Source organism: Maniola hyperantus, chromosome 10 (assembly GCF_902806685.2).
Source record: "Maniola hyperantus chromosome 10, iAphHyp1.2, whole genome shotgun sequence".
NCBI classification, from domain to species: Eukaryota; Metazoa; Arthropoda; class Insecta; order Lepidoptera; family Nymphalidae; genus Maniola; species Maniola hyperantus.
Window position 1 is genome coordinate 918,560 of NC_048545.1, and position 17,311 is coordinate 935,870.

The following is a 17,311-nucleotide window of genomic DNA, read 5'->3' on the forward strand; positions in this document are numbered from 1 at the left end:
ACTAGACTGAAGTTTCGAGCTGATGGTATATTTTTACTTAAATATACGTCAAATGACGTCATTTAGATGTTAATGAGACATGGTTCCAGCGCAATAGCAATTTGCGGGATATACTAAAAAAAAGACTAGCGAATGGCGATACCAAAAAGCATGTTCGCTTTTTTCTACTAAACTTTTTAACCGTAATATACAGTACGACAACGCTTTTTTGGCACTTGAATGACATTGACAGGGGGGCGTAGTTGTAGATCAAAGGCTGCCAGCAAATAAAATCTCCTCATTTTTACGGAATATATTGAAAATGACAGTCCAAAATCGAGTTAGTTTTATCTAATTTTAACTGAATGAGAAATTAGGAAAGCTGTTTCCAAATCGAGAAAGAATAATAAAAACCGTTGCAACTTATCACGTTTATTTAAATAAAAATAAATAAAATAGCCTTTATTCACTGATACACTAGTTTTACCTAGTGCTAAATATAGCCATAAGATGCAGACACATTTTATGCTGTATATATTATCAGGATATATTGTGATGTTATTGCATATGGAATGGCTCTTATATTTAACATAAACAGTGAATTTCAGATTTTTTACTTAGCAACACCGCATATAAGGGACAGCGTTACACTTCACAAGATGGCGGTGCTACCCGTGCTAGTTAGTTCCGTTTTTGGCCACGCCCCAAAAGAACCTTGTCGCACTGTAACCACTTCACGAACCACCGAAGTGAAACCTAAGGATGAAATATAGTTATAGTATATATAGATAGTGGTTTTTATCTGTACTTAAGAATTCGAGTGTATCCCAACCGTTATTTTTAATGTTCCAATTGAGTACTTATGTTTTTACTCTTTTCGTAAATAGGTTAAGTATACTATTTTTTATTGTATTTCTACTACACATTTCGCGTTTGTTAAACTTTGACCGCAGCAGTGCTGGGCAAGCTGAATTGCGCTTTATTGCGATTAGATTATAACTAGCTGAGCGCGAGTCGGATAGTTCACTCTGACTTGACCGTTTTGAAAGTGAAACATTCGGCGGCGAGTCGGATAGTTCACTCTGACTTGACCGTCTTGAAAGTGTAACATTCGGCGGCGAGTGGGATAGTTCACTCTGACTTGACCGTCTTGAAAGTGAAAGATTCGGCGGCGAGTCGGATAGGTCACTCTGACTTGACCGTCTTGAAAGTGAAACATTCGGCAGCGAGTCGGATAGGTCACTCTGACTTGACCGTCTTGAAAGTGAAACATTCGGCAGCGAGTCGGATAGGTCACTCTGACTTGGACGTCCAAATGCGTTTGTGTATTTCATAGTTACCTAAGCACTTCTTAGTTCTTTTTGAAGAGACGTTAGACACTCAAGCAATAACTAATGTGGTGAATTGTGTTGTACACAATCTCTGAACTAAAATGATGGGTCCATATATTGACATCCCTTTCACGAAAATGTTCTCTGCAGAAAAGGACCAGAATTTAATTCACAGATTGTGTACAACAAACAATTACTAGCAAGAGTTTCTTCTGTTGAACAACTGTGAACAATAGTAAAATGTGTATTTTTTTTGCCAACAATACTTCCATGTAATAATTTCGCCGAATTTTGAACGCTCCTTTAGAGTTAACTGCTTAATGTGTTAAGGTACTTGCTTGTTATAAAAAGGTGCATTTTAGAAACAAAGTTTCAATTATTATAAAGGTCTGTCGCTATAGCTACGAAATTATAAAAAATAAACTGTAATAGACTTTAAATATTATGTTATGCATAATAAAAAATATATAGGTACATATGTTTGGTTTCATTCATCATCAGTACCCTTATTATAAATGCGAAAGTGTTTGTTTGTTGGTTTGTCCTTCAATCACGTCGCAACGGATTGACGTGATTTTTTGCATGGGTATAGATAAAGACCTGGAGAGTGACATAGGCTACTTTTTATCCCGGAAAACCAAAGAGTTCCCACGGGATTCTTAAAAACCTTATTCCACGCGGACGAAGTCGCGGGCATCAGCTAGTACATAATATATGAAACCCTTGGACGACACTATGCTGTGCGAATCGTCTCGTAATACGAGGGTATATTTTAAGCGGGCCGCATATAAGAAATCGTAGAGAATTCTGTTGTAGTAGGTACGGTACGCGAAAGTGATGAACGTCGACCTTTAGAAAGACACAATTTCTTGACTAGACTAGACAAAGACTAATTTCGGCTTCGTAGAGCGTTATCTCAGTCGCACAAAATACTAGTCCGGTACCTATCTATTAAAAAAAAACTGCAAGTACCCTATAAAGTTTTCTTGACAGACAGACAGATAAGTTCCTTTTGTGGTACGGAACTCCAAAAAGTACCCTACGTCTGTGTCCGATGCAAGCCATCTCTGTACAAAATAGATACCCGCGAATTCGTCCACTGAATTCATGAAATTGATTTTACGGGACACAAAGTAGCCAATGATGCATGTTCCCGGGATGCAAGCATCTCTGTATACCACATTTCATCAAAAGCGGTTAAACGGATGGGCCGTGAAAAGCTTGCACACAAACACATTCGCTTTTATAATATTTATTATCATGATCAACCCATCGCCGGCTCACTACAGAGCACGGGTCTCCTCTAAGAGTGAGAAGGGTTTTGGCCATAGTCAACCACGCTGGCCATTTGCGGATCGGTAGACTTCACACATCTTTTTGAACATTACGGAGAACTCAGGCACGCAGGTTTCCTCACGATGTTTTCCTTCACCGTTAAAGCAAGTGATATTTAATTAATTAAAACGCACATAACTCCGAAAAGTTGGAGGTACGTACCTACCCGGGATCGAACCCCCGACCTCAGATTAGAAGGCTATCACAGCTTTATAATATTAGTAGTAGGTAATAGGTATGGATGAATAAAACGCACAGATGAATCAATTATATTTTTTTTTAATAATATTACTCAACAAGAAACAATGTCGCTCAAATTCTGATTTCAATCAATATATCCAAAAAGTCGTTTCCATTTTCGCCAGAAAATGTATTATTAAACTAATATGCAGAGTTCAGTTCTCATTTTAATTTGAAGCCTTTTGCATATTTAGAGACCGGACTGTATATTACAGTGCAGTACAATAAAATATTATTTCAGTACTACTCGTGCGCAATAAGTTGAGACCTGCACGCCTAACATACGCACCACGAGAAAATTTTGTCTACGCATTTACTAGTCTTATTTGTATGAAAAAACACGAGATAATGCGTAGACAAAATTTTCTCGCGGGGCGCATGTTAGACCCTCTGGGGGGCGGTGACGCCAGACGCGTGGTTGTACTGTAGACAAAAATCGGAGCGCGTCGTCGTTGCGTGACGTAAGCAAGTACGGAGACTAAGATGTTAAAAAAGTGGCGTTGTCTACAACACGGGAGCTTAAGGGGAAGTTAAAGGGCAAGCGGGCGGAGGGTTGCATTCCAGGCGAGTCTCAACTTATCGCGCACGGGTAGTACGTTACTTTCTGTCGCGCACTGTACATTTCTTCAGATATTGTTATTCGTATGGTAAACAATAGTAAACAAGTGCCTTCAAACAAACCTAACTTTAATATAAACGAAACAATATACTTACAACATTTAATACAACAGTTTTAACTCCTCAAAATCAAAACAATAAAAAATTTCACTTTGAAGTCAAGAATCAATAACTATTACTAAGATAACCTTAGAATTCTTAGGCTGAGATTTATAGAGCGTACTTTGACATAGCTCAGACTTAAGTTTCAGTTAGAACGAGACAGATGTGTGTCAGCAATATAACGCTGTCTCGTTTTACCAGTGTCTTAAGTCTGAGCAAAGTCAAAGTGCGCTCTATAGATATCAACTTTAGTCTGAGATCTATAGAGTGTACTTTGACTTACCTCACACTTAATTTAAGACAGAGTTGAAATGAGACATTTATGTAGAGATATAAGTCTAAGTGCGCTATATACATTTCACCCTTAGGTCCAGTTGCATGACCGGAGTTAGTAGTTTGGACGCATCTTCGCCTCTCCACAGTCAGTTAGTCAGTACTCCACAGTCAGTGAGTTCTGTACGGGGTGAGTGGTCACACGTGCGCGTCGGGGGCGCAGACGTGGCAAAAGTCGTTTAGAGGTACTATCACTACTTGTATCTGAAAAGATAAGGTTTATTATTAGTCAACTATTAAAGGATTGTAGTGTTTTTTTAGGGTTCCACACCCCAAACGGAAAAATGGGCCCTTATAGGATCATTTTGTTGTCTGTCAGTCCGACTGTCTGTCGTGTCTGTCAAGAAAACCTATAGGGTACTTCCTGTTGACCTAGAATCATGTAATTTAGCATGTAGGACTTACAGCATCAGCAGTGAAGGAATAAGAATTATTGTGATTTAACCATAAATTTGTGGTTAAATCAAAATAAAAATGTTCATGAAAAATTAATTTACTTTTTTTTTAATGAAATTTTGAAATTTTTAGTGTTTGCTGTTATAGCGGAAATAGCAATACACATTGTGTGAAAATTTCAGGTCTCTACCTATTATGGTTCACGAGATACAGCCCACTGAGAGACGGACGGACGGACGGACAGCGGAGTGTTATTAATAGGGTCCCGTTGGCAACCTTCCGGTACGGAACCCTACAACACTCTGTTTTAACCTATGCGTTCGCGCATCGTTCGTCCGATTGAGTTGAAAATTTGTACAGTTGTTGTTGGTACTTGCGGGGAGGTTTTCTGACCAGCTACTAGACGGGTCGTTGCTCATTTATAGTTACCCGTAATTGGTCACGAAGGGGTCCAAACAGATGTCTCGTCTCCGGCGCTTCGTAACTATCCGAGCACTTGGGACAGCGTCTGCAAGCCAATAACATCATTTTACTTGACGATCATATTAGGGGGCGTTCACAAATTACGTGAGATATTTAAGGGGGGGAGGGGGTCGAGTCAAATCTCATCTAATCTTACGTATCACGCAATTTTTTTTCTAATTGAAACAAAAAAAAGTTATACTATTTTGGTCCATTTAATCCAGATTGTACACGCTTAAGATTTAATCTTAAGCGTAATCGTAATACGATTAAGATCATTTACTAATTCGATCGAAAGAAAATAACTTCATATTGATTACTAGTCTTAAATAGTCGCAAATAAAAGCACGAAGCAAATTTTGTTTCTTTTTACAATAACAATCCAACGCGTTTACGTAAGAAACCCACATTTTGAAAAATCTCACGTGAGATTGGGGGAGGGGGTTGAATAAAATCTCACCAGGGGGGGAGGGAGGGACTGGAAATTCAAAAAAACACCTCACGTAATTTATGGACGCCCCCTTACCACACAATCTATAGACAGAGTGGCAACACTGTGATCCATATGGACATAATACAGTGGCCAGTCAATTGACGTCATAAAAAAAAATTAGGTCTGGTATGTTGTGGGGTGTTAAAAGGTTTTTTTTTTTGAAATATTTTTAAGATGGTCATGTCGAAATTCGACAAAAATACATAAAAATTCTACATAACTTCAAAACTATTAAAAATCGCGGAACATACGTAGGTACATGGCATACCCCACAACATACCAGACCTAAATTTTTTTTATGACGTCAATTGACCAGCCACTGTATTATGTCCATATGGATCGTGACACTTTGGAACATTTTGTCTCATACAATACTTAGTTATATAGTCAGTGCCAAACAAATAAGTCGTCCCTGAGCTTAGACCGGGTGGTACAATCGAGTCGCGCACGTGCATTGTGTACGGATGTAGCACTCACACTAATGCAAATCCAGCCAGATGAGCGCGGTTGTTACGCCCCACTGACATGACACCTAAAAAATGCTATTGCGGCGCATCTTGCGATATTTGTTTGGCACGGACTATATTGATGTCAGATTGATTAATACATATTATTTTGTGCGTGGCGATGGCGGCTATTTTGGAAAAGAAAGAAAAATGGCGGACTATGGTACACTTGCTATATGAATGGTAGGGTAATGTTCATAGTCCTTACCCGCTCCCCTTGGCACCGGGCGAGCCGGCGGCAGGCGTGGACAGCTCGGAGGCCGGCGTGTACAGCGGCGTGTTCAGCTCGTCGAAGTCCAGCGCGCCGTCTATGTTCAGCACTCTAAAATAATGTATAGGTTTGTATGAATGTTTTGAATAAATGTTTTGTATGAAAGGTTAACTAACACCTAACAAGTAGGTACCTACCTAAAAATGTATAAATCGTGTGAAGTCAATGATCTTTGTCAGCCCTAGCATAGACTACGGTCTATTTGGGCTGCAAATTGCAAACACCAGTCTCAGTTTTTATCTTGTGCTTTGGTCCAAAAGTGTGGTGTAAAATGTTCACTTTTCGTTAAGTCGAAATAAAATAATAAATAACTAATAATAATAAAATATTACAATTTCACTTTAATGGGAGTCTATTCTCGGCATCTAAATTATTATTATTTCGCCATCAACAATGGGTATGAGGCCTACGTCAAAAATAATTTATTTCTCAGTAATTATTAAATAGAGGGTCTTCTAAAATTCGTCAAATCCACATTCACTGGCATCCGATTCTAAGCACAACCTAATTTTAGAGTATTCGCACCCTCTTCTTACCATTGTAATACGAAAAGGACAGAAGCAGTTTGACATTTCTAAATTTAATTTTTAGATGGTAAAACCCGTGATTTTAGCACGCACTCGCGAACCTACTGTTTAAATTTGTATTGTGCACTAAAATTTAGAGTCTTTAAATGTGAAAGTCATGTTCCGTTCCTTTTTTAGCATTAGTAAAAAGAAAAGGATGCAGATACTCTAAATTTAGTTTAGAGAGAGACTCTCTCTCGGGAGAGAATCGGGGCCAATGTTAGTTTTAAGTTAGCTAACCATTTTAAATTATAGATTTAACAAAAAAAAGTATGTCAAATTACGTTAAATGTTTATGGCGTTATAGAAAGAAAGAAAAGACGTTTATTTACAAAATGTGCCACACATCACATCTTAAAACTAAGAGCTGGTTATTCCGGCGCTTCTTCCTGTTATGAGTATATAATATAGTCTGTGTCAATCTTGATGAAATATGTCTGTGTCAATAGTCTTTGGTAGAAAATCATCTTGTCATCATTATAAATTATTATAACTAACTCTGGTCTATTAAAGTACGTCCTAACTAGTAAATCAGTAGTTTCATATTCTTTAGATAATATATATTAAGCTACGAGCCATAACGGGAGATTATACACTTCCACGTGACAACAAACATGTTGGGACACATATGCACATGAAACACAACGTTTGCACCTGACTCGGCGGATTGTCGCCGTACCTAGGAATATGTTTCATATTTTGTACCTCAGTCCATACTCAGTTCACTTATTGGGAACACGTCATGTCAATAAATGTGATATTAAGGGAAGTTGGTATTTCCTTCCTCTCGTCCTTAGGAGAGGCACCCCAATCCCTAAAAACATGAGGTTATGAAGCAGAGCCCGTACAAAATGATTTCTCACGCGGCATTTTAACTTTGTGTCAACTGTCATGTCAAAAATACGGTTCACCTTTAAAATAAGGACTAAAATCGTACTTTTCCCTCACTAAGCGAGCGTTTTGACGTTTGATAAAAAGTTGCTGATTTGACTAGTAGTCACCATCCCTATTCCTGAACAGGGCCAAGTGGTAGTAGCGATAGTAGTGGTAGTAGCGGTAGTAGCGGGTAGTAGTGGTAGTAGCGGTAGTAGCGGGTAGTAGTGGTAGTAGCGGGTAGTAGTGGTAGTAGCGGTAGTAGCGGGTAGTAGTGGTAGTAGCGGTAGTAGCGGGTAGTAGTGGTAGTAGCGGTAGTAGCGGGTAGTAGTGGTAGTAGTGGTAGTAGCGGTAGTAGCGGGTAGTAGTGGTAGTAGCGGTAGTAGCGGGTAGTAGTGGTAGTAGCGGTAGTAGCGGGTAGTAGCGGTAGTAGCGGGTAGTAGTGGTAGTAGCGGTAGTAGCGGGTAGTAGTGGTAGTAGCGGTAGTAGCGGTAGTAGCGGGTAGTAGCGGTAGTAGCGGGTAGTAGTGGTAGTAGCGGTAGTAGCGGGTAGTAGTGGTAGTAGCGGTAGTAGCGGGTAGTAGTGGTAGTAGCGGTAGTAGCGGGTAGTAGCGGTAGTAGCGGGTAGTAGTGGTAGTAGCGGGTAGTAGTGGTAGTAGCGGTAGTAGCGGGTAGTAGCGGGTAGTAGTGGTAGTAGCGGGTAGTAGTGGTAGTAGCGGTAGTAGCGGGTAGTAGTGGTAGTAGCGGTAGTAGCGGGTAGTAGCGGGTAGTAGCGGGTAGTAGTGGTAGTAGCGGGTAGTAGTGGTAGTAGCGGTAGTAGCGGGTAGTAGTGGTAGTAGCGGTAGTAGCGGGTAGTAGCGGTAGTAGCGGGTAGTAGCGGGTAGTAGTGGTAGTAGCGGTAGTAGCGGGTAGTAGCGGTAGTAGCGGGTAGTAGCGGGTAGTAGTGGTAGTAGCGGTAGTAGCGGGTAGTAGCGGTAGTAGCGGTAGTAGCAGTAGTAAGTAGAAGCGGTAGAGGCATCACCTGTTCTGCGCGGAGAAGCGATGCACTCGCTCCACGACGGAGGTGACGTGGTCCACCCCGTCCTGCACGCCCCACAGCAGGATGCCTATCTGGGGACAACAACCTTGCTTTAGGAGGCCAGAACTAAGCTAAATATAAATAAATAAATATCGTTTTGTACGGGAGCGATGTGCGGGCTCGACCGTACCAAAGGGAGATCGCCCACCGAGCGGTTGGTTGTGCTCAGTAGCGCCAGCTGGGCCGACGATTGTGTCTTGAAACTTCTATATATAGTCCAGATTGCAGAAAGCTCCGTTAGTGCGAGTGCTGTCGGCGGTACATTTGTTCGGGACTACGTCACGAAATGTTATCGATTGAATAGCGCCATCTAGTTTCTACTGTGGCAACCGCCACAGTTTATTCAGCCAAAACAACAAAACAAAATCGGTCAAGATTTTTTCATGGCGGCTATTTTGTAATTTTTACTATTTGTTCTGTGAATTATGTGAACATTTCAACTCTCTACCTATTACGGTTCACGAGATACATCCCGCTGATAGAAGGACGGACGGACAGCGGAGAAGATGGATATCCCGCACCGTGCGCAGGATCACTTCCGGGACCGGACATATTGTGTATTGTTTACCTTGACCCGGACGTCCGGCTCATAGTACTCGTTGTAGTCGCGGTCCTCTTCAACCTGCTCCGGGCAGTTCTGGCACGTGATGGATATCCGCACCGTGCGCAGGACCACCTCCGGGACCTGATATGTTTAATATTTATTTAAAAGGAAAAACTGACTGACTGACTGACTGACTGACAGGGCTGACTGAGGTAGTAAACTTATTTACTAATGGTTCGCCCGAACTAAGTTCAGGCAGGGCTCACTTGATCACATGACCCGGGAAATCTAAGACCAGCTCCTCGTAAGTCAACTTTCGCGTCTCGTTACATAGGCCGACTGCACTTTGGATGCGTTTTCGTAGTACGTTCGTGGCCACGTCAGCGACCGAGGGTTTGGTGGAGAAGATGAAGGTCCTAGTGTGGGAGCACGGTAGGGAGTAGAAATTGTCAATCGCGAGCACCGTACACCACATATCTTATCTTAGGTACCTTCAAGGCAAGAGTGAATAGGCTTCTTCTAAAGTCAAGTCAAAGTCAAATGATTTATTCAAAATAGGTAATAAATTACTCTTTTTGATAGTCAGATGTTGAATTTGTAAGATATAGTGGTGATAATTATTACGCAAACTTAAAAATAAATAAATAAAAAAATAAAAATAAAAATCTTTTTTATTCGTATAAACTTTTACAAGTACTTACGAATAGTCGGATGCATCTACCACTGGTTCGGAATGCCTTTCCTACCGAGAAGAACCAGCAAGAAACTCGGCTAAACTAAAGCTACGAGGGTTTCAAACGCGCCCAGGTCTGAGAAGCAAGTCTAGGCAAGCGCGCTCTAACTTAGACCTTATATCATGTTTTCTTTAAAGCACGATTGTCGTCAAGCGCAATCCTGTCATGCGATAAAAAAAATGTTTGATGTAAAATGTGTGAGTGTGTTATACTAAGGCTGAGATCTATAGAGCGCACTTTGACTTTGCTCAGACTTAAGATTGAGTTAAAACGAGACAGATTTATGTGATAGATATAGCTGTGTCTCGTTTTAATTCTGTCTTAAGTCTAAGCAAAGTCAGAGTGCGCTCTATAGATCTCACCCTAAAACTTACATCATAGGTCCCAGCCCATACAATCAGCATGCTTTTCTTGAACCAAACCCCTTTGGGATACAAGTCCACAGTCCACTCGGTCAGTTTGTCCGTGGCCACGTCAGCGATCGAGGGTTTGGTGGAGAAGATGAAGGTCCTGGTGTGGTAGCATGGCAGGGAGTGGAAATTGTCCACCGCGAGCAGCGTGCCCCACGTGTCTTCGGTGTAAAGCCGGGGGGTGAAGAGCATCCGACCCGCTTCGGTTTGCTGGATCTCTTTTATCCTTTCGTATTGACCTGTCAAAGCCAGAGCCAAGCCAAAAAGTGAGAAGGATAGATTTATTCACTGTAGTGTATTAAAAAAGAGATGGCAACAAAGGAAAAGTGGCAGTGACCAGAGCAACAAATCAAATAAATAAATAATCCTTTATTTGCAAGAAAAATCGTACAAGAAAGATGGAAGTATACAATAAGTCAGAGGCATTTAATTACATTCGACAATTTATAGTGTTTTAAAAATAAACTTTTTTTAATAGGAGTAGCGAGCAAACGAGCAGGCGGGTCACATGATGTTAAGTGATTACCGCCGCCCATGAACATTTGCAGCACCAGAGGAACCGCCGATGCGTTGCCGGCCTTTTAGGAATTTGTTGGTCCGCCCGCCCCTTGAATAACCCCATGTTGTAATCTAAAGGGAACACCGTCGAAAGGGAGTTGATTCCACAGTTTGCAAGTGCGTGGAAAAAAGGATCTGGCACAACAGGTAGTCGAAGTGCTCCAGAAACCCAGGTGGTGAGGGTGGAATTGATTGTGGTGGCGTGCGGTGCGGTTGTAGAAAAAGGAGGGTGGAATGAGATCAAACAACTCTTCGGAACACTATCCATTATGGCGGCAATAGAGCACGCAAAGAAATTGAATGTATAATAAAAAACACTACAGTAAAATGAATTAACTATTCAGATTAAAACTAAAAATCTAGAATTAGAATTGATCACGCTGGAGTAGCTTTCGGATTTTTTTCTTTTAAAGAAATTTTAATTGTGACTCTATTTCGTGATGAATTGAGATCAAAGATCCATATAGCACAAATTATTAAAATATCAATATCAAAATATCATCATATGTATCAATTTATATCAGAAACATACCTGACTGATAGCTCATGGCTACTGCCATCCTTTCCATGAAGAACTCTTTGTGTTCCTGCGTCAATGGACATAGCAACAACTTCGCCAGTTGATTGGGACACATCATAGGAAATCTGCAATTTATCCATACTTATATTATAAATGCAAAAGTGTGTCTGTCTATCCGTCTGTCTGTTTGTCTGCTAGCCTTTCACAGCCCAAGAGTTTAACCGCTTTTGTTTTTTTATTTTTATAAAGAATATTAGCCAAGTTAATTGCTGACTAATATTCCCTTTCCCGTCCAATTAAGCGTTAAGCTTGTGCTAGGAGTTGGTACGACAATAGTACAATGGGTAGGATTTGAACCAGCGACCGTTCGGTTTCCAGTCCACTCCTTTAACCGTTGAGCTATCGAGGCTCTCTCTAATTCTTAAAGAATTCTTGAAAATTTTTTGAAGAGTTTGTTTGTACCTTGATGAATAAACTAGTTTTCTTTCTTTCTTTCAAATTTGGTACAGAGATAGCTTGCATCCCGGGGAATTACATAGGCTACTTTTTATCCCCGGAATATCAAAGAGTTCCAACGGGAATCCTAAAAACCTTAATCCACGCGGACGAAGTCGCGGGCATCATCTGGTTTAAAATATTTTAACGTTTAAACTATCGTGCAAGATATCCATTATAAAAAAACAAAACCGGCCAAGTGCGAGTCAGACTCCGCTTTTTTCGAGGGTTCCGTATTTTTTCAACATTTTGCATGTGAGATCAAAAAACTATTATGCATAAAAATAAATAAAATCTGTTTTAGAATGTACAAGTAAAGCCCTTTCATGATACCCCACTTGATATATTATCTTACTTCGAAAATTGAAAATATGTACTAATTTTTAGTTGATTAACCACAATTTAATTTTTTTTTTCATGTAACCACAAATTCACAGTTTTCAGATTTTTCCGTAATGTCTGCTATAAGACCTACCTACCTACCAAATTTCATGATTCTAGGTCAACGAGAAGTACCCTGTACGTTTCTTGACAGACTGACAGACAGACAGACAATAAGTGATCCTATAATATAAGGTTTCCGTTTTCCTATTACGTACCTCTAAAAAGCGGCCAAAGCAGACTTCGTCGCACCATAAATTTTTTACGGAACCCTAAAAACAATAATTACACATACCTGACATGAGAAAAGACGGTAGTTACAAGCGAGTCCCAGTGCACCTTGAGTTCGTTTTCGCTTAGTTCATTCGTGTTTAGCCTCTTGCGTTGCTTGCTGAGCCAGCGGACCACGAAACTAGAAAAACATTTCAATATCATAACCGTGTAGAACATACATTCTATGTGGTAATATGAGTAAGGGTGCAAATGAATGAGTGAGTGAGTGAGTGAGTGAGTGAGTAAATGAGTGAGTGAGTGAGTAAGGGAGTGTGTGTGTGTGTATTGACGTTAGCGTACGCACTGGTATAGCGTCATCTCGTTGTGCAGCACGAGGTCGCTGTGCTGCAGCAGCAGCAGAAGCGTGTCGTCCTCCAGCTCCGCCAGCTCGCTGTCGTGGATACACTCGAGGTTCCATTTCACGTAGTTCTGGCACGCCTGATCACATAACATTTTGTTAGGGCACCTAGAGTAGGTATTGAAAGAGTGCCAAACGGGACCATACTTTTTCACAGGTCCTACAACTTCAGCCGCAACATCGGTTGACGATGATGATGAAGGGAATAAAATTAGAAAATAATTTGACAAAAGGCGGATGGTTCCAGAAATATTGCCAATGGGAATCCCATTAAACTTGTCTTGTGTAATAATAAAATTGTAACTAGTCGATTCTGAGCTTTCTTATGAGGCCTATAGAGACCATGTCTCGGATCCATATGTCATCACTGGCAACACGCACTGTTCGAAGACTTTGGTCTTCAAGCACTGAGGAATTTTGGACAAGACATCTCGAAGCTTCCTGAACGCTGCCCAACCGAGTTGGAATCGGCGGCTGATCTCTTTCTCGAAATTGGACCTACCCAACTGCTCTGGACATAGGTCAACAGGTTGCGAAGCTGAAGTGGCAATGGGCAGGGCACATAGTTCCTAAAACCGATAGAAGTTGGGGTCTTAAGGTGTTGGAATGGCGACCTCGCACCAGAAGACGCAGCATTGGAAGACCCCCCACTAGGTGGACATACAACATCAGACGAGTCGCAGGGAGCCGCTGGATTCAGGCGGCGCAAGACCGTGGCGTGTGGAAGTACCTACAAAAGACCTATGTCCAGCAGTGGACGTCTATCGGTTAATGATGATGATGATGATGATGAACAGCGGCCCTACCGCGGTTGTTTGACAGCTACAATGTCACGATCGCAATCATCTCTGATTGTGGATAATGCTCGCTCACTATTGGCTACAATGCATTGTTGCAACAAGAATCGCACAAATTCAGCCAATCAGAACAATTGAGATTGTAATAATGATTGATGCAGGTTTTAGACAATCGCCCTACTGGTCGATTTCTGTACAAGAAAAGTTACCTTGGCTACATCATCGTGTCCACATGCCATGGTGTACTGCATCCAGGCGATGAGGTGGCCTCGCCTCGCCGCCTGAGGAATGTGCTGCGACATGTAACCCAGGCATAGAGTGACCAGATCCTGGTGACAAAACAAACAAATCCAGTAGTTGACAACTAGTCAAATCAAGGCCTCGATTGCGGTAGAATGACAGCTATAATGTCACGATTGCAATCACCTCTGATTGGTTGACGCTCGCTCACTATTGGCTACAATGCATTGTTGCAACAAGAATCGCACAAATTCAGCCAATCACAACAGTTGAGATTGTAATAATGATTGATGCAGGTTTTACAAAATCGCCCTACAGTAATTCTAATAATTTTAAGTCATTTTGTAAAGTGGTGATGATAAAAAGAATACTCGGCTGAGTTTGTTGTGGGCTCTTATCAGACCGGGGCGCGTTTGGAACCCTCGTAGCTTTAATTTTAAGTACCTACGTATTAATAATCACCACTATATTACCATAGCGTTAGATAGGAAAAAATGGAGAGGTCTAGAGGAGGCCTATGTCCAAAGGAACTGTAAATTGCTGGTGTTACTAATTTTTTTAGAATAAATTATGTAGGATAGGATAATTAAATAATAGGAAATTAGTAATACGGTTAGTTAGTAATATAAGATGTATAACTAGTGTATCAGTGAATAAAGGCTATTTTATTTATTTATTTATATTATCATCTTACAAATTAACAATTTTGACCATCGGTAAGCGTAAAATTTTACCTATTCTGAATAAATATATTGAGTTTGAGTAACTTTTAATCAAGCGTCAAAAAGCGCGCTTTGTATGCGATCTTCTATGAAATACTGGTATGTGACGTCACAATCCGACGACGGGTTTAAAGCTTACTTTAACATTGTATTTGTCGGCCAGAGAAAGCACGGGCAGCACAGTCTGGTGTGAGATCTTGATCTGTCCAGTGTAGAAGTACTTGAGGAAATGTGGGAACACCGACGCGGCTGTGGGGGTCTCCTGCAGCACGATGCGGCTCTCGCGCCACTCGCTCCATTCGCGATTCATCAACATTACCTGCAGCAAAGAAAAAACCCGTCAATGGTTCTATACAATCAATTCCATACAATCCTAGATTTAGGGGACATGATATGAAGCTACAATACCAATTGCCTGCAATTTCATCTGGTGGTAAGTGATGATGCAGTCTAAGATGGAAGCAGGCTAACCTGGATGTATGGCAGTTTTAATTAAACCCATACCCCTTTGGTTTCTACACGGCATCGTACCGGCGGCACGGCTCGGGTAACTAGCCACAGCCGAAGCCTCCCACCAAACCAAACAAGAAATTTAGAAATTATAAAATTCCAAACCCCTGCCAGGAATCGGACCTCCCATTAATAAGACCACAGTGCTTACCACTGCACCAGGGGAGGACGTCAACACGAGTTTGTCGTCTAGATTCTAGACGCTTCCTACATAAAATAAAGTAAGAAATCTATTACCTGAAACACCTCACTACTTGCACAAAGTATGAGCCTGTGGGCCGGGTATCCCACGCCTGCCACCTCCAGCACCAAGTCACTCATCAACTGTTCCGCATACAGTGTCGCTATCTTGAGCAGCACACTCTTCGAATTATCCACCTTAAATAATTCATCATCATCATCATCAGGTCTACCACGCTGGCCATGTGCAGATTGGTGGTCCTCCCACACCTTTGAGAACATTATAGAGAACTCTCAGGCATGCAGGTTTCCTCACAATGTTTTCCTTCACCGTTAAAGCAAGTGATACTTAAAAAGCACATAACTCCGAAAAGTTAGAGGTGCATGCCCGGGATTGAGCCCCCAACCTCGGATTAGAAGGCGGACGTCTTAACCACTACGCTATTATCACAGCTTAATAAATACATGTAATACATAAATTTTGAGAACTCACTCGTTATATTTGCTTTTTGTGTCTACTGTCATATCTAAAGTACAGTTCACCCTTAAATCCATACTAATATTATAAATGCGAAAGTGTGTCTGTCTGTCTATAGCTTTTCAAGGCTCAACAGTGGAACCAATTTTGATGAAATTGGGTATCCAGCCAGCTTATATCCCGGGGACGGACATAGGCTAATTTTATCCTGGATAATCAGAGTTCTAATGGGATTCTAAAAAGTTTTTACAATAAGCTTCCAGAAGACATAATATTGGAGATGTCTCTCAACAAGTTCAAAGTATTCATAAAACATAAACTTATTTAAAAATCCTATTACAACGTAAAAGATTATTAAAATGATAAGAAAGCTTGGGAATGAGTTGCTTAACAGATTTGTGTTAGTTCTAATAAGTTTAAAAGATTTTGTAAAGTGGTGATAATAAAAAGAATAGCCAGCTGATTTGTTGATTGATTTGATGTGGGCTCTTCTAAGACCTGGGCGCGTTTGGAACCCTTGTAGCGTTAGTTTTAAGTACGAATTAATTGTTACCACTATACCATCTTACAAATTAACTATTCTGACCATCAATAAGTGTAAAATTTTACCTATTCTGAATAAATAATTTGAGTTTGAGTTTAAATATAGCTTACATTCTGGAGCCGTCTCCAGAATGTAAGCTACATAGTAGACTACATTCTATCTCAGAAAATCTAAGTTTCCAATACTTAAACCCACGCGGGAAAAGTCTCGGGCATCATCATCCAGAATGTAAGCTACATAGTAGACTACATTGTATCTCAGGAAATCTAAGTTTCCAAAACTTATACACGCGGGAAAAGTCTCGGGCATCATCTAGTTTAAAATCAAACTTACTTCGAGGTCTTCATTGCTTGTTTCATCTTTACCATCCACACTTTTCGTGGAGTCCACGTTTAAGTAATTCATCGTGCCAATGTTTCATTGAGCATTCACACTGGAAATTCGAAATACCATATACAGTTAAATTAAGACGTATTTAAGAAATCGCACATCATGAAAACAAAAAATCTACTCACTTCGGAACCCAACCCAGTCTCAATTTATTAATCTCAATCCAATCTGCCGTACGTACTTACCTAGTGGTTAGAATATTATCCTCTTTGCTGGTGCTGGTGCTTTGTGATTTATAGGGTAATCATTCATCTAAGGGTAACTATGATGAACAGATAACAATTTTTTAAAAATCACCAAAGCCAAATCAAATTTCCAAAAAAGTCCCAGTGAGTGGTCCCAATAATCCCATTCCCAAATTATCAAAGTCAAAACAAAAACAATCAATCTTTGGTTGACCAAAGATTTTTTTAACTAGTTTTACGGCTCTTGGTTCTAACCCTTTTGAGCCTAAAGTGCCCCGTAAACGGTCAAACATGTTTGTCAGTGTTTGCCAAGCACGTAGTTTGCTTGACAAACATGTAGTTTGTTTGACAAAGCGTACAGTGCGTAGGGCTATCTTGGCGCGTGGCGAAAATTGGAACTAATGTTGCCG

At 40.7% G+C, this 17,311-nt stretch overlaps 2 protein-coding genes across 3 annotated transcripts in view; one reads left to right on the forward strand and one right to left on the reverse strand.

Moving 5' to 3' along the window:
* LOC117985864 (putative transporter SVOPL) overlaps positions 1-17,311 on the forward strand; it is a 42,688-nt gene that overhangs the window by 20,707 nt on the left and 4,670 nt on the right. The gene's annotated exons all lie outside the window — the stretch shown is intronic.
* Tango10 (transport and golgi organization 10) lies at positions 2,905-17,093 on the reverse strand. 2 transcript variants are annotated; one of them, XM_069501401.1, is made up of 14 exons: positions 16,902-17,093; positions 16,660-16,759; positions 15,362-15,502; positions 14,754-14,933; positions 13,862-13,981; positions 12,802-12,935; positions 12,520-12,636; positions 11,361-11,473; positions 10,235-10,509; positions 9,151-9,267; positions 8,526-8,614; positions 6,004-6,117; positions 4,764-4,842; positions 2,905-4,142 (listed from the first exon to the last, which is right to left on the reverse strand). In XM_069501401.1, the coding sequence occupies exons 2-14, from the start codon at positions 16,729-16,731 to the stop codon at positions 4,077-4,079; spliced, it is 1,617 nt and encodes a 538-aa protein (XP_069357502.1). In that variant the 5' UTR covers positions 16,732-16,759; positions 16,902-17,093; the 3' UTR covers positions 2,905-4,076. The 2 variants fall into 2 exon arrangements, with proteins under 2 accessions (XP_069357502.1, XP_069357503.1); XM_069501402.1 differs by having other exon boundaries at positions 16,842-17,093.